Raw genomic sequence first — 20188 nt, forward strand, 5'->3', positions numbered from 1 at the left:
TAAGCAAAATGAATTCTCACCAACAAATATTTACTTAAAAATCACTGAGCATAGAGCAAGGTATATAACTATTAAAAAACACATAAAGAATACACACACATAATGTAAAATGACTTTATAATGAAATAAATCAACTTTAGAGCAAATAGTTTACTAAGGTCAAAAGTTCTAATGACCATTTAAATCCTCTAAATTATTTTTTTTATTTTTGGTTTATGCTTAGTCAAATAGCTAAGCTCTTTTCAACAAGTCCTACAACATACTGAATATACTTACCTTGCCATTTGATTCTTGATCCCACCATTCTTCAGAACTAGTTAGGCTAGACTGTAATATATTCAATGCATCTTGGGAAACACGCCACACGCACACTAAGCCATTCTGACAACCACTAAAAGAAAAGATATATCACACAAAAACAGAATACATATCAATAAACAAGTATACATTCAACAAGTATACTATTTCTAAGGTAATACCAATAAAAAGTATTATTCAATACTTTCACATGATAAACATAATATACGTAAATTCATATAACATGCATGTATGTGTTGGTATGTGTATTTTTTTTGGGGGGAGATCAAGTAATTGATTCTGTTATTTCAGTGGCATAAAGAACTATTAATAAGGAAACTTCCTCTATCAATGAAGAATGATAGATCTTCTACAACTTATAACTGGAGAGTTACCTGGAATACTGAGAAGTTAAGAGGCTCATTTAGGGTACCCCAGTCAAATGCATTAGAAATATCAATTGAATACAGATCAAATTCTAAGGATGGCTCTGGTTCCATTACATACCATTACACAGATTATAACATTCACTATTACAACATTCACCATAATTTAAGTCAATATTTTTTCACTTCTCTACAATGGACCTATGCAGCTTACTGCTTCCATGCTACAGTTAAGAGATTTCATTGAATAAATTCAAAAATTTGGAACTGAATACAAGTTACAAGATAAGAGAATAGTAACATACGTAGCAATCAATAACTGCAACTTGGGTCCTTTCCCTGGAAGGCTGCACCAAGCAATGCCATTCACAATAGATGAATGTGAAAGTGAGTGTAAACATCTCCAACAACCTGCCACAGGCCCCCAAAGCTTCACATTTTCATCTTTCGCACATGTCATAAGAATATGACCAGTTGGATCCCACTTCATAGCAACAAGAGTGTCCTTAAAAGCAGAAAGGAAAAAAAAAAGGAAATTAAGAAAATATCTCCTGATTTCATAGACCATTTTAAACAATAAGGAAGCAAAAAATTTATATATTGCAAGTTTCTATTTTCAAAACAGAAAGAGCACATCAATACATTGCACAGGTGTCATCACCTATGTGCATAGATTCTATCAAATCATTAAAGGCTGAGTTAATTAAGTAATAAATCTAAGCAATTTAAGTAATTAATAAATTAAGGGCTGAGATTCTTGAAGAGAGGTGTTTTAAAATGTTTATCCAAACAAAACACATACACAAAATTTTTATGATACCATCATTTTAATCAGTGGAAATAAAAAAAGTTAAGGCTATACCTTGTGAGCATCAACCAGAATAATTCCTCCTTTTTCAAGTGGTTCTTTCATTCCCAACAACAATTTACCATCAAAATATCCCACTGCAAAAGGTCTATCTTCACTGAACCAGGCAATGCAGGTAACAGATACTAGAGAATAAAACAAATTAACTAGATTAGTATTCACAATAGAGAGTGATAATACAGACGATTTAAATCAATTTAGCGAATAACATTTTCTCTCCAAATTCTCTTGAATGCATTGGGACTAAATGTTGATCAAAGATAAAAATTATACTACCTCTACATATCCAACCCTGGTACCTTTTAAATACTAGTCATGAGTGACAAAAATAATCTCATTGTCCACAAACCCATATGTCCCAAACACTCTCATTCTTATTATTTAACTGCTAAGAAATATTCAGTTTAATATAATAAGCAACTTCTATAACCTAAATATTTCAAATATAAATGCACTGCCATGTGTGAAGCTGCTGGCGTTATTGATTAAATCTAACTTTTCAAAAGTACTACTGATTAACAGTACTGATTGACTCATTATGCATTTTTCTCATTCAAGCAAACGAATATAATTATAATCATGTAGAGAAATCCCAACTTTTTTTCTGCAAGGCAATAAGGTTAAGTGACTTGCCCAAGGTCACACAGGTAGGTAGGTAATCATTAAGGGTCTGAGGCCAGATTTGAACTCAGGTCTTCCTGACTTCAAGGCCAGTGCTCTAACCACTGGGACTAGCTGCCCAAATAGAAACATTTCTTACTTTATAAAGAGATTCTCATATTTGAAAAGGCTGATAAGAAATGACCTATGTCATAAAATAAAACATGCAGCTATTTTGATATAACATTACATCTTATATGTTCCCTATTTGTGCAAAATATCCTACTTGATATGTTTGGTCATAAAATGTCTACTAGTTATTCTTAAAATAAAAGCTATTTAAGAACAGACACTTTTAAATAAATTTCTAATACCCCTAAATAACCAGTTGATGGTAATAGGATTACCGTAATGTGAAAATGACTAAATTTCCACTATCCTTTCAATGATCAGTAAAACACTGGAATGGGAGTCAGGGTGATTGCATCCAGGACTCTGACTATACTATGTAACTATGGACAATTCACAGTCTCTTTTGAGTTTCAAGCTTCCAAATCTTCAAAACAGGAACTAAAACTACTGACACTACCCACCCTCAAAAGGATGTTGAAAAAAAAAAAAACTCTTAGTAAAGCATCAAGCACTATACAAATGTGATTTATTATGTGTTTGCAAATACTGAATTCTAAGGGGAAAGTAGGCAATATTCTTGACTCTATACCTCTTGCTACTTTTCCTCAACTTTCAGATATGTGAGCCTTGGAACTTATTTCAACTTTTGGTCATTTAAACAAAATCATTAACATTTATGTTAGATCATTACTCTCCTGCCTTTGGGTAAAAATCACTTTTCGAGAAGTAATCAATTCAAATGAAGCACCAACTTGACCTAGAGAATAAGTAATTTTGAAGGCAGATAACAATGTTTATATTTAAGATTAAACTACCTAAAGACCCACAGTTAGACAGAAATAATCTCTTACCATCCTTTCGATAACAATGCTCCAACTCCTTTCGATTCATGGTTGACACATCTACAACTTCAATTAGCCCAAGAGATCCATCCATACGTCCCACTAACAGTAATTCTGGAGAATCTAATGACCAAGCTGTAGCTGGACATTCTTCTGGCCAAGCCAGAGCAGATACCCAATGTGGCTGAGCATCTACTAATGCTTTTCCTCCTAAGAGAAAAAAAAATTAAATAGTACTGGTTAATATTTTTTAGTTAATAGTTAATTTATTAACATTAACTAGTACTACTTAGTTCTATAGTTTTAAAATGTCAAATTGTTTCACTCCACTAAAGTGTGAAAGCAATTAAAACTTAAAGAATTAATTTCTATCATGATCCCTTTTATATTACATACCATTTTACAGGTAACTAGGTAGTGCAACAAACCAAAGCCTACATCATAGTGTTATTGTGATGATGGGGAGAAAACATCTAGAGACTTGTTTTGCAAACCTTAAAGAGATATATAAATACTAGCTGTTATTATTATCATCATCATCACTACTACAATACTATTATTACTATTACACAAATAGGCATTCCATCTTCATCATTAAAATGAAATTGTTTTGCTGGCTGGAAATGATAGCAAAATAATATAAGGTAATGGAGGAAGTACTCATCAAGTTATACTATTACCAAATTATTATATGAACTCTTAAGTTTTCCAGGGCACATTAGATTCAAAGCACAAAATTGTTAAGTAGGGAAAGCTAAGTCAGAGGGACAGATTTAGAAGTAGGTATCCCAACAGATTGTCAGTGAGAACTGATAAGCAAACAACAAAGGAAGAGACAGAGAATAAAAAAGACAAAAATTATACAGCTTTGGACCTTTACTTAGTGACAGATCTTACTCATGACTTAAGCATATTATCATATTATAGAATCATACAATAGCTATTCACAAGGTAATCAAGTTTAAATTATATTCAACATTTTATTAAATAATATGTTCTATTGTTCAGTCATTTTTCAGTCATTATCTGTCTCTTTGAGATTTGATTTCAGGTTTTCTTGACAAAGAAACCTGGAATGGTTTGCCATTTCTTCTTCCAGCTTATTTGTCAGATGAGGAACTGAGGTAAACAGGTTAAGAGACTTGCCTAGGGTCATACAACCAGTAAGTATCCAAGGTTGGATTCAGGTTTCCCTTACTACAAAGTCAGCACTCTATCCACTGTACCAAATAGCTGCTCCAATATATTCTGAACAAAATTTTAAAATAATGTTATTTTTAATAAAGTTATATGTTATATTATTGGGCTAAATTGGAAAAGCTAAAATGTAGTACGGATAAATGCAGTCCTCTGGGTTCAAAGAGACATCTAAAGTACAAGATGGGAAAGTGGGAGGACAGAGCTAGAAAGCACAGTTTGTTTGAAATACAAGTGGGATTTTAGGGGACTACAAGTTCAATATGGATTGATGGTATAATATGGCCCAGAAAGAAAACAAATGTACTCCTAAACTGCATTAAAGAGGTATTCAAACTAGGAAGGTGACAGTCTTGTAGTATTACCCAGTCATAAATGTTCACTTAAAAATTTTACATTTTAGGGGCAGCTAGGCAGCACAGTGGATAGAGCACCGGCCCTGGAGTCAGGAGTACCTGAGCTCAAATCTGGCCTCAGACACTTAATAATTACCTAGCTGTGTGGCCTTGGGCAAGCCACTTAACCCCATTTGCCTTACAAAAACCTAAAAAAAAAAAGTTTTACATTTTAGGAAGACATTAATAAGTTGAAGACCATCCAGAAAAAAAAGAGTAACCAAGATGGGAAAAGACCATAAATTCTTGCCATATGAAGATTACTTGAAGGAATTAGGTATGTTAAACTTAAAGATAGAAGACTTAGGAGGACAGGTCCTGAAAATTGTCTTAGAAAGTACATGAAGGGCCGGCTAAGGAAAAGGATTATCTTGATTTTTTTCAATCCTAGGGGGCAGAATTGGAAGTTACTAAGAGATGAATTTAGGCTTAATGTATAAAAAATTTTTTCTAAAGATTATGGTAATACAAAAGCAGAATGGCAAAACTAAGTCCTTCCTTAAACATTGTAGATGTAGTTCTTATTTTTTTATTTGCAAGGCAATGGGGTTAAATGGCTTGCCCAAGGCCACACAGCTAGGTAATTATTAAGTGCCTGAGACTGGATTTTAACCCAGGTACTCCTGACTCCAGGGCCATGCTTTATCCACTACGCCGCCTAGCCACCCCTGTAGTTCTTATTTCAAGTATGAGTTAGACAAGATGATCATTAAGGTTCCCTTCCAACTTTTAAATTCTATGAGCCCATACATGATGAAAATGATACTTTCAGAAACAGGAAATGTAGTGTAACTGTACATATGCATACATAACTGCATGGATCTTTAATATAAAGCATTTTCTTAATAAATATTCAATTTAATATTTAATAATATTTAATTTAATAATTCTGTGATTACTTGATACAGATACTTTCTTCACTAATAGAGATCATAACCCCTTCTATGTCTTTATAAATAATTTCTTAAGTTGTTGTGACAAAATAACATCATCTAGTGATGTGGAATGAACTTCTGTAAACTTAGCTAGGCTGATTTTAGGGCAACAGTCTGTTACTGAGTTTGGTAGACTTCTCAGAAGACTTCTGAGTTTGGTAAGAAACCACCAGAGCTATGCAAACCTACCAACAAAATATATTTTTTAAGGCTTTTTGCAAGGCAATGGGGTTATAAGTGGCTTGCCCAAGGCCATACAGCTAGGTAATTATTAAGTATCTGAGGTTGGATTTGAACTCAGGTACCCTTGACTCCAGGACCAGTGCTCTATCCACTGTAGCACCACCTAGCTGTCCCCAAACTTGGCACCTTTCTTTTTTTTTTTAGGTTTTTTTTCTGGCAAGGCAAATGGGGTTATGTGGCTTGCCCAAGGCCACACCGCTGGGTTTTAAGTGTATGAGGCTGTATTTGAACTCGGGTCCACCTGACTCCAGGGCTGGTGCTCTATCCATTGCGCCACCTAGCCGTCCCCGACAAAACATTCTTAATCTCTCCATGATGCCAACAATGAGTCATCAAAAGAGGACTTTGGTGGACATAATAGAAATAATACAGCTTTCTATACTGAAAGTAAGACTTTAATGCGGAACCATTATGTTATTAAGTGTCAGCAATGTCCCAAACATGGTACTATGTACAAAGACAAAAGTAAAATAATCCTTCCTATTACATTCTACTGAGGGGGTAGGAGAATGATGGGATAAAACTCATACACAGATAAAGACAAAATATTTTGAGAAGGAAACCACACTATCTGGAGGAGGAATCAAAGAAAGTTCTAAAAATGAGGGGGTTTACCTGCCACAAAAATGCTGATCATCAACCCTGAAGCTGGTTCAATTTAAAAAAATGTTATGAAGCACTTACTATATGTGTAGCAACTTTAAACAAATTCTCTTTACTTTTTCCTAATCCCAACCTTCAATCAGAAAACAAATAGAATTCTTACCTTGATGGGAATTACTGGATCAGTCAGAACTACTAGATTGGCAATTCTGAGAAATGGATTATTTTATTTGTTGGTATCTTGAATGAAACCAGATTATTCAAGAGCTTTTATCTTAAGATATATTTTTTGCTTGTTTTTAAAGGCTTCAATGTTTAGACTAATAGAACAGAGAAATGAAAGCATATACAAATGGGCTTTAACTTGACAGTTATATGTATAACTGTTCTATATTCAAAGTCCATTAGGATTTAAAGAATTATATCTTTAGGGGGTGGGGGGAGGGAAGTAAGATTAGGGGAAAAATTGTAAAGCTCAAAATAACTAAAACCTTTAAAAAAAGAGAATTATATCTTTAAATATCTGACAAAGAAAAATTATACACATATCTTACCATTAACTTGCCAGATATTCACCATCTTTTCTAGAGCACCAGCTAGATACTTGCCACTGATACTCCAAGAGACAGGTGAGAAGCTTGGATCACTAGGTGATCCCAGGCTTTCCTCTGATTCATTTTCCCTAGGATATAAGAGGCAATATTATATAAGTCTATGGAATTATCTATTCTTTAATCACATTCCTATCAAAAGTCATATTAAATCCCTCTAACAAAGGTGTGATGGACAGCAAATTTATTTGAGTTTTACACACTCTTGTATCTAACCCTTGTATCTAACCCTTGAGAAATTCATATTTTTTTTTTTGCAAGGCAAATGGGGTTAAGTGGCTTGCCCAAGGACACACGGCTAGGTAATTATTAAGTATCTCAGACCAGATTTGAACCCAGGTACTCCTGACTCCAGGGCCGGTGCTTTATCCATTGTGCCATCTAGCTGCCCCTTGAAATTCATAAATTTTAAAAAAAGTGATACTACCTATTCAGGGAGAGAAGGAATTGCTTAGTTTAAGGGTTCCCAATAGGTTAGCTATGGATTTTTTTTTTAGGTTTTTTCAAGGCAATGGGGTTAAGAAGCTTGCCCAAGGCCACACAGCTAGGTAATTATTAAGTGTCTTGAGGCCGGATTTGAACTCAGGTACTCCTGGCTCCAGGGCTGGTGCTCTATCCATTGTGCCACCTAGCTGCCCCTATCTATGGATTTTTAAAAATTATATATTTTGATAACTGTCTTTTTAATCCTATGTATTTTATTTTATGTACTTAAAAACATCCTAAGAAGGGGTTCTCATGGGATTTCACTTATACCAAAATAGTCCATGATTCAACAAGATTGAGAATCAATAATGGCTTAGTGGACAGTATTCTAGCCTGGTTCAAGTTCTGCCTCTGACATATACACTAGTTGGGTGACCATAGGTAAAACCCATAACCATAAGTAATCCTTACAAATGCTAAATTAAATTTCTGAGCTTAAGTTAACACACAGGGAATACTTATACTGATGAAATCCTAACTCTAGACTATTCTTTTCCTCCTATGTCATGATATTTAAGATCCAATTTATATAAGGAAAATAATTCACTAATCAATCATGATTTTCAACTAATTTTTAAAAAATTTTATACATGAGATCTAGAGCTCATTAAGGCTCAAATTCCATCTCTTACACTTAATGACTATGTGACCCAAAACAAATTTCTCATCTTTTCATTCCCTAGGCCAGAGGTTTCAAACTCAAGCACAAGTGATGCCATTGCCAAAACTGAAAAAGGAAGTTTCTACACTGAATGTTCCCTATACCAATGAAATCATAGGTCTTGGTTCCCCCACCCCTTGTATACATACTATATGTATGTATGTATGTGTGTTTATATATACATGTATGTATGCACATGTGTTTATGTGTGTATATATAGACGTGTTTTTGTATATGTATGTGTATTTACATATGTTTGTATAGAAACTAAAGTAAGGGGGGGAGCCAAGATGGAAGCATGAAGGCAGCCATTTCCTGGGAATTTCTTCCCCCCAAAACTCCAAAAGCCATCAAATTATGACTCTAGCCAAAATTTAGAGGGGCAAAAACCACAGAAAGTCTGAGTGATACATTTTTCCAGTCCAAGACAACTTAGAAGTTCCGCAGGAAAGGTATATCTCACCAGGACCGGGGGTTGGAAAAAGCCCCGGTCACAGTGCAGCCCAGAACAGAAACTAAAGTAAAAATAGAATTAAAATTGCTGTAATTCTTAAATCCTCCACAAAAAAATCACAAATCAATAATAAACTTCAAAAATATGATGCATTAAGCAGTTGAACATTTTGCCAGCATATGAAATCTTAGCATAAACCACAAATACAGTGCTTTAAAAAAAGTATGTATTCTGATTTACTTTAATAGAAATTAAAGACATTTATTATGGAGATAACAGTATCTTTTTGCTGAATACATGTGAAAAATCAATATTTTAGCGCATCACCTTTCCTCTTTTATTTAATTAAAAAGGCAAAGTAATATATGCAATTGGGATGACTGAATTTTTAATATGTACTTAAGTTTTCTATAGTTGAATGTAGATGTTAAAACTCACAATCTGTTGAATACACAAGTTTGTTGTAGTGAATATTGTTTCTTGGTAACATTCCAAACCCTTATGGTGCCATCATTTCCGCTGGTTGCTAGAAGTCCTTTTTTATTACACCAAACACATGTCATTACCTAGAGCAGTTGAGAAAAGATGAGTCCAAATTTATTTGAAATAAAGGGAAAAAATTCTGATGATATTGCAAAAGGAAAGAAAGTGTAATACTTCTTCAATGCAATTTATATAGTTTCATTTCTTCATAAATATATTATAAATCATACTTGTGGTTACGAGGAGTAGGAATATAGTGCCATTTCCAAACATTGATGAATATTCTACAATTGAGGAATGCTTAATGTTTGGTTTAAAAATCAATATTCTTATCCATATTCAGAGAAAAAAACCATGGAATCTGAATATAGAGAAAAGCATATGCAATCACTTTTTCAAATTTCTTTTATGTTATTTATCCCCCCTTAGTTCTAATTCTTTTTTTTATTACATGCCTAATATGGAAAAAAATGTTAAACATGATTGTACATGTACAACCTATTTTCGCTGCTGTGGAGATGGGGAAGAGAAGAGAGGGTAGTAGAAAATTGTGGATCTCAAAAGTTTGCAAAAAGATCAATACTGAAAACTATCTTTGCATGTACTGAAAAAAATAAAGGAGAAAAAAAATAAGCTTCACTAAACATATTAAAATACTTAAAAGAAACCCACAAAATTTCAAAATTCTACAAAGCAAATTAAAAGGGATTTTTAATCCTAAAATTTTTTTGTTTTTAATTTAAAAGGGAGTGGGGCAAGTCAGTCTTCACTTTGTACATACTTGATCCTTATTCAGAAGACCAAAAGTTAGGGGGAAAGAATAAGGCTATTTTGTGAATATTTTCCTTGGGAGTTTCCTCCTATTTAAATGTCCTTTTTTTTTCTATGTGAACATCACAATGACCACACATCTATTCAAGTCAAGAGTTGGCAATTATCTAAGAAATCTAGGGTAATTCAGACTTCTAAATTGCAAAGACTGTGAAATATTTAAATACTGAGTTTTATGTGTCAGGAATTAAGCTTCATATTTTAGAACCATTTTCAGAATCATTTGAAACATTCAAAATCCATAACAGATAAATCACAAAAGATAGAATTCTGCTGGGGGAATTCTTTGAAATCTGCAGTCAGAGGACCTCCCACTAACTACCTGTGGGACCATTTGACCACTCTAGACTCCAATTTCCTGCTCTACAAAATGAGAAAGTCGGACTAAAGTAGCTCTAATTCAAACTCTAACATTATGAATCATGACAATACATACCCTATTCTGATGAGCCTCCAACTTTATAAAGAAGCATTTCCTCAGATCTCCTCCAATGTCAGCCAATGTCTGAGGACTAGTTTGATTGTCTCGATCATGTGCAGCAAGAGTTCGCACAAGTTGCTGAGCAGCCCATTGCCTATGTTGTGAGGACAACCTTGAAGAGAGGCAGCAAGCTGCCAGTGCATTAGCCAGCTCCAGAGGGCCTACAGCAGAAGGATCATAGGAAGGATGGGCATACAATTGGGCAATTAAACCTGCTTAGACAAAACAGTGAAATGATGCCCAGATGAGAGTCAGTAGTACTGATCGAGCAAAAGTGGCATAACCCACATCTTTCCAGAAAAAAAAAATCATACAAGAGATAATTTTACTAAAATATGTACCAAAAATGTAATATTAATTTCAAGACAAATTATAATAAGGAAATTGGAGTCATCAAATTTTCACACTTCATTTAAAATATACTTAAATCTTTATTCTGATCAAAGTACAGAATTCCTACAACAGGGTTGGAAGCACTGTCTACTAAGATTAAATTAGGTTTAGCTTTTAAAGCTCCAAAATCATCCCATCAACCCACTGAAGAAATGGGGAGTCAGATTATAAGAGCACATATTTCTTGTACAAGAAGTATTACTAACATCTAGACTTGAAAATGGATTAGGAGTATCAAGAAGATAAAAAGTAAGTATTTCTAGGTTTTACATTTACAATTAAATATAAAAAGAAAAATGATACTTTACATTTCTTTATACAACTATGTGAAAAAAATTGTGGTTCTCATTATTTTCAGCAATAAATTAAGATTAATTTAAAAGCATGACTTAACCTTCTAATTTTTTTTGCACAAACATAAAAACTCAGGTATTTGTTTTATGTACCCTCCCAGCCACCACCCCCAAACTCCCAATTTGTATAATAAAAAATATGCAAAATAATGGATTTTATAATGAAATAGGTGGACAAAATATATAAAAAATGCAAAATTTATCATGAATTAGGATGATCAAACATAAAATCTACCTTTCTTTTCAATTTCTGCTTTATCATAGTTAGGTCTCAGTTTAGCTCCTTTGTCTGCCAGTAATGCCACAAGGGCCTGAGTAACTACAAAGTTGGGAGAAGTTACAAGTTTGTTTTCTTCTGCAATTCCTCGGAGAAAGCTGGGCAGAAACTTGAGCTGAATTGGATCATCAACTGTAGTTAAATTAACACCTGTTGCAGCAGAAATCAAGTTCTAAGGAGACAATCAAGACAACATTTTTCAATTTTTTTTTTTTACAAATTAGGACAAAAGTTAATTTCCTATTCAATGATTTTCAAGAGAAATGAGGGACTAGAATAGAAAGAGTAGGGAGGAGACTACTGGGAGTAGAACAAGGTGAAAAGCAAATAGATTAATTTGGATGAAACTCATGTACCTGTGTACACAACTGTACCAGCAGTTTTGCAGCACTAGGAGTATTGGATGCCAGACAACCCACAGCTGTGCTTAAATAGGCCAGACATGATATTGGCTTGTTACTCTTGCTGTGAACTCCTCTAGAACGTTCTGAGGGACAAGCCATAGAGGAAGGACTTGTAGAGAGACCAGCTCTCCCTGCTGCAGCTAAGCACATTAAACGAACTAGAGTTCGGATATCTGTTAAACCCAAGGACTCAAGACCAGCAGCAAGACTACAACTGGAACCACTGTTTAAAAAAAAAAAAGGAAAATACTTTGGAGAAAAAATAAATTAAGATTTATAAGAAATAATTTGAAAACTCAATATGCATCACAGGTTCCAAAAAATTAAAACCTAAGTTGCATTAGTATGTTGTCATTAACATAAGACATGAAGTTTTGGTCAATATGTTATTTTATTTGAGTCTTTTTACTTCAATTGAGCTTCAATTTAATTGTTCTATTTCTTCACTTATGGGGATTTTTACTAGTAACTCTCTTTTCCCTTTACTACTTTGTCAATATAGTATGTATCAATAAAGGGGCACTACATGAACTATGTTAACTTAAATCTTTTGAGTTGCTTCAAGCAAACAGTACCTTATTCAGTCAAATAACCTGCTTGACATTTTTTCTCAATGAACTGATTTAACTAAATTAAAAACAGTGCAGATGTATGTGGTTCACCACAGTGCAAATTATAGTCTAGCCTAAAACATGGACTTATAGACCTTGATTGTAAAAGTAGTAGAAAAATTTATAGGTAAAAAATGAATTTAAATGCTGTAGCCTTCTGCAGAATGGCTATATTCCATAATATGAAAACTCTTGATTTATCCATAATCTCAAACTATTCCAAGCTATTATTCTTTTTTTTTAATTAGATTTTTCAAGGCAATGGGTTTAAGTGGCTTGCCCAAGGCCACATGGCTAGGTAATTATTAAGTGTCTGAGGCTGGATTTGAACACAGGTATTCCTGACTCCAAAGCCAGTGCTCTATTCACTGTGCCATCAAGCTGCCCCTCCCCAAGCTATTATTCTTTTTTTTTTTGCAAGGCAAATGGGGTTGGTTAAGTGGCTTGCCCAGGGCCACACAGCTAGGTAATTATTAAGTATCTCAGACCAGATTTGAACCCAGGTACTCCTGACTCCAGGGCTGGTGCTTTAGCCACTGCGCCACCTAGCTCCCCCCAAGCTATTATTCTAATGAAGATTCATAGATAAAAATAAATAGTATAACTGGATATAGAAACTGACACTCACCTGACAGAAAGCAGGGAAAGTGCCCGCATGACCATTGTACGTGCTAGAAGAACCTGAGCTGCTGCAGTTACTCTTCTTAAGGCCATTACACGATCATGTGGATTCACCAGAGCAGCAGCTTGCTCTCCTAATGTGATTCTACCTGAAGAACTTTTTTCTACAGAGCCATGACAACCTGTTAAACACAAAACTCTTCTTATTTCTGAATAAGAAAGCAAGAACAAATAACAAATATCTTGGCTCTTCCCTACTAGAGTCAGTCAGATGCTAAAATTAAAGCACATTTTGATCCACCAATTCAGGACAAAATTTCATACAATGGAAGAGTAGCAATATTTATTTTTCATTAGGTAAGACTTTATTAAGTACCTTTTATATCTCAGAAACATTGCTAGGTACTGAGGATAAAAGAGCTGACAATGAAATAATCTCCACTGTCAAAGGGCTTACATTCTATTAAAAAGAAGTAATCTGTACATGGAAAGTTTTTTTTTTTGTTTTATTTTTTGTTTTTGCAAGGTAATGGGGTTAAGTGACTTGCCGGAGGTCACAAAGCTAGGTAATTATTAAGTGGTCTGAGGCTGGATTTGAACTTAGGTCCTCCTGACTTCAGGGCCAGTGCTCTATCCACTGTGCCACCTAGCAGCCCGAAATAGATTTTTTTTTTAAAAAGCAAAGTTAATGTAAAACAATTTTTGAGGGGGGGAGAACTAACAGTTAAAGGGGTCAAGAAAGGACTTGTCTAGGAAGTTGCATTTGAGCTGAGTCTTAAAACATCAAAGATGAAGAAGTAATGTATTCTAGGCACAAGAGATAGCCAGAGATATTTTCACTCTTAATTCTAGAATCCATGTTATATTCAATCCTGCCTGATATGGATCACTGGAAGGGTTTAGTAAGCTCCAATACATGATATTTATTCAAGTTTTTTGCATGTTTTTCTCTATTAACTCTTTTTTGTCCATATCTCCTATGTGTCTGACACCCAAATGGAAATGAGAAAGGCAAAATAAAATAAATGGTCCATTTCCATATTCCATTGTCCCAGAGGGGAAGAAATCAAATTCCTGTACACAAAAAATGTTACTGACTGGGCTTCTGACTTGTTAGGAAAAACAAAAAAATTTACTGTTACTATAATGTAATCCGATGAGCATTTCATAGTACAAGAAAAGACAATCAGCACCAGAAGTCCGAATCTACATATTTAAGTTTACCTATTTGCATCAGTGTCTCTTCCATACTGTTGGTGGCAGTAACCATTGCCACAGACGCGCCAAGTGGATCACTATCAGGGAACTGAACTGGCTCTGGTACAATACGGCGATCATTTAAACCTAATGGTCCAGCAAGCAATTCAAATTCTTCTTCACCAGTAAGTTTGTCATCCTCATCAACATCCAGCATGTCCCAGTCTTCTATAATTTAAGTGAATAATAAATGATGGGAAGATGAATACAAAATGTGATGTTGGTATACAATTAAGTGATATGATGTGATGTGATAGCCAACAGATCCAGATTTTCAAAACTATACTCACTAAAAGAAATGCTACCAAAAAGAACAAGAATGTCAATATCTCATGGTGACATGATCCTAGTAATTTATTGCTCTGAAGCCAAGGAAGAAATGTAATAGGAATAATTATACAAACACAACTATAATTAAACCAATGAGAATAAATTTCACAGGTGGGAGGTAATATTACAAATAATTTAAGAATGATTGGTAAGGGACACAAATATCCCATGCCACAGCATGGACTTAGCATTACTGAGAATTACTTAGCATACTGTTCCACAAAAGTAAACTTTCCAAATAATTGCTTGTCTCATTGCTTGTCAATCACTATATTTTTTTTAAGTTTTTGCAAGGCAGTGGGGTTAAGTGGCTTGCCCAAGACCACACAGCCAGGTAATTATTAAGTGTCTGAAGTCAGATTTGAACTTAGGTACTCCTGACTCCAGGGCCGGTGCTCCATCTACTTCACCACCCTAGGCACCCCGAACAATTACTTAAGGAATGAAATGCCTTGCACTTGATTTACTTTATTGACTTATTGACTTTATTAAAGCTTTCTCGACTTTATTTATTTAGTTTTTAGTTTTGCAAGACAAATGGGGTTAAGTGGCTTGCCCAAGGCCACACAGCTAGGCAATTATCAAATGTCTCAGGCCAGATCTGAACCCAGGCGCTCCTGTCTCCAGGGCAGGTGCTCTATTAACTGCACCACCTAGCTGTCCTATTTCTTGACTTTATTAAAAACAACAATGAATAGATTTAAGCCACTCTTCATGACTCTAGGACATAAAAATATAAAAATAAACAAATACAGGGATACTGGGTATGGACAGTCAGATCCACAGGCTTGTTGACAGACAAATGCCTGTCATTTTCCATTCTAGGGTTTCAGGTATAAATCCTCAAGTCTCTCTCATATCTAAATCCTCCAACTATATATTACTGTGTTATGTTACAATGTCTTCAGGTACTATTGGTATTTTAAGAGTAGGAGGCTCCTGTGTAAACATAGACTTCTATCTGAGTGTGAACCTATGCTTTTTTCCTGCCCCTTCCCTATAAATCTACAAAATATTTCCTTCCCTGATGTCAGCCTCCAAAATCAATCAGCTATTCAGGCCTTCTAATTTTGTTATAGGTTATTAAACCACTTACCTGATGAATGATCAGAGTTAGGACTAGAAAAATAAGTTCTCAGTAAAGATTTGGAGACTCATATCTAAAATGTCTATAATTCAATACACACATTTTGTGTTTTTTTATTCTACCAAGCTAAAAAAAATCCTCATATAGGATTTACAGAAACAGTGATGATGTTGCTTCCAAAAATTGCTACTGTTCAGTTGTATCCAACTCTTCATGACCCCAACTGACAAATATAGTTCTCTATCTTATTTTACAAATAGGAACTGAGGTAGAGTACAGTGACTTGCCCAGAGTCACACAGCTAGAATCTGAGGTCAATTTGAACTCTAGAAGCCTTTCTGACTCTAGGCCCATCACTATTTGCCACCTAGTTTCCAAAAATTATTCATCATTATATTTTATTTCATTTTTGTACTAAATACCTGAGCTCTATCATGTTTACACTTATACACCATATACACACACAATATTAAAATTCTTAATATATATATTTATTCCAAAATTATATTAGCAATACCAGAACTGAGATTCTTTATCTTTCATTTAAGTGCTTTTTTCTAATATACTACACTTTCATTTGCTAGGCAAATATAATATTAATATAAATGGAAATATCCTGACTATTATAAAAATATTTAGTAGATAATTAGTTAATGTAGATAACTCACATTACTTTTTAGTACATGTCCATACCTATCACATATGTTATGGAGCATTTTAAACATGCTATTCATATCCTCTGTCTAAATTCCCTATCATACAGGTCTATACCTTAGAGGGGAGGGGAGTCAATTTTGCATTTAGGATCTGTTGAAGTCATATTTGAGATCTTTATATTATAATGTCATATAGTTCCACCTTTGAGACCTGGAAAATGCTATCATAAGTATGTATATAATGTATATACAGGGTTAGCAAAGAAATAACGCATTCCAAATCCTTATTAAGTGTTTTTCACATGGACACAAATCAGTAACAATAGCAATACCAGAACTGAGATTCTTTATCATTCATTTAAGTGCTTTTTTCTAATACACTACATTTTCATTTGCTAGACAAATTTAATCTTTTAATATAAAAGCAAATTTTAAAAATATGGAAATCTTAATATTTAATGAAAAATTATTTAGTGTTTATACTATCAACTCTGGATTATATTAATGAAACAGAGAAGCTCTCAAAACAACTACCTTCATAAACGCTGTCTTGCTTGCCAATTAAATCAGGAGCCTGTCCTTTGTACCTGTACCAAAAATAAAAGATAACTTATTTCTATAAAACATAGCTAATAATCAGAAATGCAAGATAAATCACTAATACATTTTAGGGAGTAAAATAAACTTCCTGTCCTGTTCCTTATATAATAAAACCAATAAAACTTTTAGAATAAAGTACCTATGTAAAACCAAAGCCAAATTCACAAAAAAATTTATATAGACTTCTGTGTCCAATAAACTATTTTATTTAAAAATAAAAATTAGACATAGCTGATGATATGCTCCAATGGATAAGTGATAGAATGTGAGCAAAATGTTTTTTAAAGATAGTTACCTAATAAGAATTATATAATTCATGATAAAATTACTCATAAAAGAGAGACACATAAATGATTTTGATGTTTCATCTCACACTTGGAAAGATAACAAGGACAATAAAAAGATGAGAATAGTCATTGTTGAAGAGACAATGGAATGATGAGAAAACTAATGTACTATTGAAGCTGTAAATTGGTTTATCCATTCTGGAAAGCTTGTAATGATGAAAAAAAGAGAATATTCATATTCTGTGATTCAGAGATTTCACTAACAAGCAGATTCCCCTAAGGAAGTCAGTGAAAAGGAAGTCAATATATATCAAATATATATCAAAATATTTAAAGCTACATTTTTCTGGTAGTAAAGAACTGGAAACAAAATTGATGATGCTGATAGGGAATAGTTAAACAAATTGTGGTACATGAAAGTAAAGGAATATTATTACACAGTAAGAAGGAATCACTATGACAAAGACAGAAAAGCATAGAAAAATTACATATATTGATGCAAAGTGAAGTAAAATAAAACCCGGAAAACAATAAACTTGATAACTAAAATCATACAGACAGAAGGAACAAGAAAATGACTTAAACTGCTATAAAATTACAATTATCAATCTTCACTCTAAAGAGTAGATATGAAAAGATACCTCCCCCACAGTTTCATAGCAAAGATAGGGCACCATAGATCTAGAGTAATAAACATACAGAACATCAGGCTTTTTTATTTTTTTAGTTGTGTGGAATTTTTTTTTAAACAGGTGGCTCTGTGAGAAGGGATTCAAAGAAATAAAAGTGGGAAATATAGGTGATGTAAAAAGGTATCAATAGGTATCAAAGGTATCAATGAAATTTTATTAAAAAAAAAGAATCATATGAAATATTGCTCCAGAGCAGTAATGAGCAAATGCAAATCAAAACAAAGTGAGAATTCACCTCATAATCCATAAATGCAAAGAAAACAAAAAATTGCTTATAATTAAAGCTGTGACTTGATCCAATCTTTCTGTAAAACAATTAGAAATTATACTAAAAGAAAACTAAAATATCCATATCTTTTGATTCAGAGATCCTCTCTCTTGCTAGATATATACACAATCAAGGAGGTCAAAGAGAAAGAAAGGAACCATGAACACCAAAATATTAATAGTATCATTTTTTTTGTGGTAGGAAGGAACTGGAAATAAGTAGCTGCCCACTGATTGAAGAATGAATCAACAAATATTGGTATATAAATGTAAGGCAATAGCATTGCATTGTAAAAAACTGCAAATATAAAGAATTCAGAAAATCATGACAGTAATGACATAACTAGGTAACTAGTGATATAAGCAGAACCAGGAAAACGATGCACAAAGCAACAACAATGTAAATGTAAAGAACAAAAAACTTTCAGCTGAATGCTGAGTGATTATAATGAACTGCCCCAGAGAGTTCAGAAAATGCACTTCTTTCTCCTCACCGAAAAGTTGTAGGAACTATAAGATTCAAGAACTCCATGGATGTTAAGACAAGGCTTTTTGTTGGTTAGTTTTTGTCCAATTGCTTCTCCCTCCTAAAAAACCCTCAAACTTTGTTACAACAGAGGAGTCACAAGATAGGACAGGAAGAAAGGATCTACTTAGAAATGGATGTAATGAAAAAAAATTAAAAGGTGTCAATGAAAATAAAATATTAAGAAAAAAATGTTTTGAGTGACAACTCCAATTAAATTAAAAATACTGCTTGACAACTTCACCAAAATCAAGTTTAAATGTCACCTCATTCAAATAAAAACTATAAAACTTGTTTTTATTTTCATCAAATGCAAGATCTTAAAAGTCATCTTAAATAATTGGTTTAAAAACTGGCACTAAATACAAATTACTGATGTCAGCAATCGATCTAAGTAGTCCTTAAGTCAGAGCAAACAGGTTATAACAATTAAATGATAAACCTCTAAGTCTGACCTCAGATTCCATGGCTTCACTGTCACCAATCCCTCTGGCTCCACCCCACCTCCAAGTCTTTTTTTTTTTTTTTGCCTCTCATAAGATTCCCAACAGAGGATATAGTGTAATGAGAAGCATATCCCCACTTCCACATTCAACTACAAAAAGATAAACCCCTCCCCTTCCCACACCCCCACCAAACTCCAGTAAAGCATTAGATTTATTCAAACATCTTTTATAGAATGATTACTAAGTGAAATAAACTGTGCAAATAAACTATAAGAAAAAAAACACAATGGATCCTCTTCAAGGACCTAGCAAATGTATACCAAAAATATCCTTACCCTTTTATCGAATATATTTGAAAAAAATATATACCTTTCAGAAGTTGAGGTCTTAGATTTAGTCTTCAGAGCCAAATATTTTTCTCTACAGCTGCCACACAAGAGGTAATATGGATTTCCACTTCCACATTCACCACCAAACCATCCATCTACATAAGAACCATTACTCCGATAGCCCTGCCGGTTTGCACTCCGGCCACAACCAGGATGGTTTCTTTTCATATGTTGATTGAAGCTGACAACACTGGATTCACACAGCTCACACACCACCACTTCTTCTCTGTCTTCAGACTCGCAAACATGCTGTATAAAATTATTTTTATACTAAATTATTTCTATTTTTGTATTGTGATCTTGAAGCTATAATTATAATTAATATAATCTAGTTATAAAGTGAAAACAAAGGACAAGAGAAGGGCAATCTAAGAGTTAAAGTATTGCTTAGAAATTTAATTAAGTCAGTGCATATTTATCCTCTAGGAGAAATTATAGAAGGCCATGGATAGAACTTCAAATGATGACAGAGCCTAGATTGTTTTAA

General features: G+C 33.7%; 1 protein-coding gene across 12 annotated transcripts in view; it reads right to left on the bottom strand.

Annotated features, from left to right (window-relative positions):
* The window catches only part of HERC1 (HECT and RLD domain containing E3 ubiquitin protein ligase family member 1), a 211125-nt gene that overhangs the window by 41386 nt on the left and 149551 nt on the right, over positions 1–20188 (bottom strand). For 11 of the 12 annotated variants that reach the window (XM_074234356.1, XM_074234348.1, XM_074234347.1 and 8 more), the window contains 13 exons: positions 19682–19950; positions 17029–17081; positions 14389–14589; positions 13172–13346; positions 11885–12155; positions 11487–11700; positions 10461–10717; positions 9149–9276; positions 7053–7180; positions 3135–3335; positions 1546–1676; positions 989–1188; positions 277–391 (listed from right to left, as the gene is read on the bottom strand). In XM_074234356.1, coding sequence (XP_074090457.1) covers positions 277–391; positions 989–1188; positions 1546–1676; positions 3135–3335; positions 7053–7180; positions 9149–9276; positions 10461–10717; positions 11487–11700; positions 11885–12155; positions 13172–13346; positions 14389–14589; positions 17029–17081; positions 19682–19950 — 2343 coding nt within the window. The remainder of the gene's footprint in view (positions 1–276; positions 392–988; positions 1189–1545; positions 1677–3134; positions 3336–7052; positions 7181–9148; positions 9277–10460; positions 10718–11486; positions 11701–11884; positions 12156–13171; positions 13347–14388; positions 14590–17028; positions 17082–19681; positions 19951–20188) is intronic. The other variant, XM_074234354.1, reaches the window with a different exon arrangement.

This window comes from Macrotis lagotis, chromosome 4 (genome assembly GCF_037893015.1).
Source record: "Macrotis lagotis isolate mMagLag1 chromosome 4, bilby.v1.9.chrom.fasta, whole genome shotgun sequence".
Taxonomy (NCBI): Eukaryota; Metazoa; Chordata; class Mammalia; order Peramelemorphia; family Peramelidae; genus Macrotis; species Macrotis lagotis.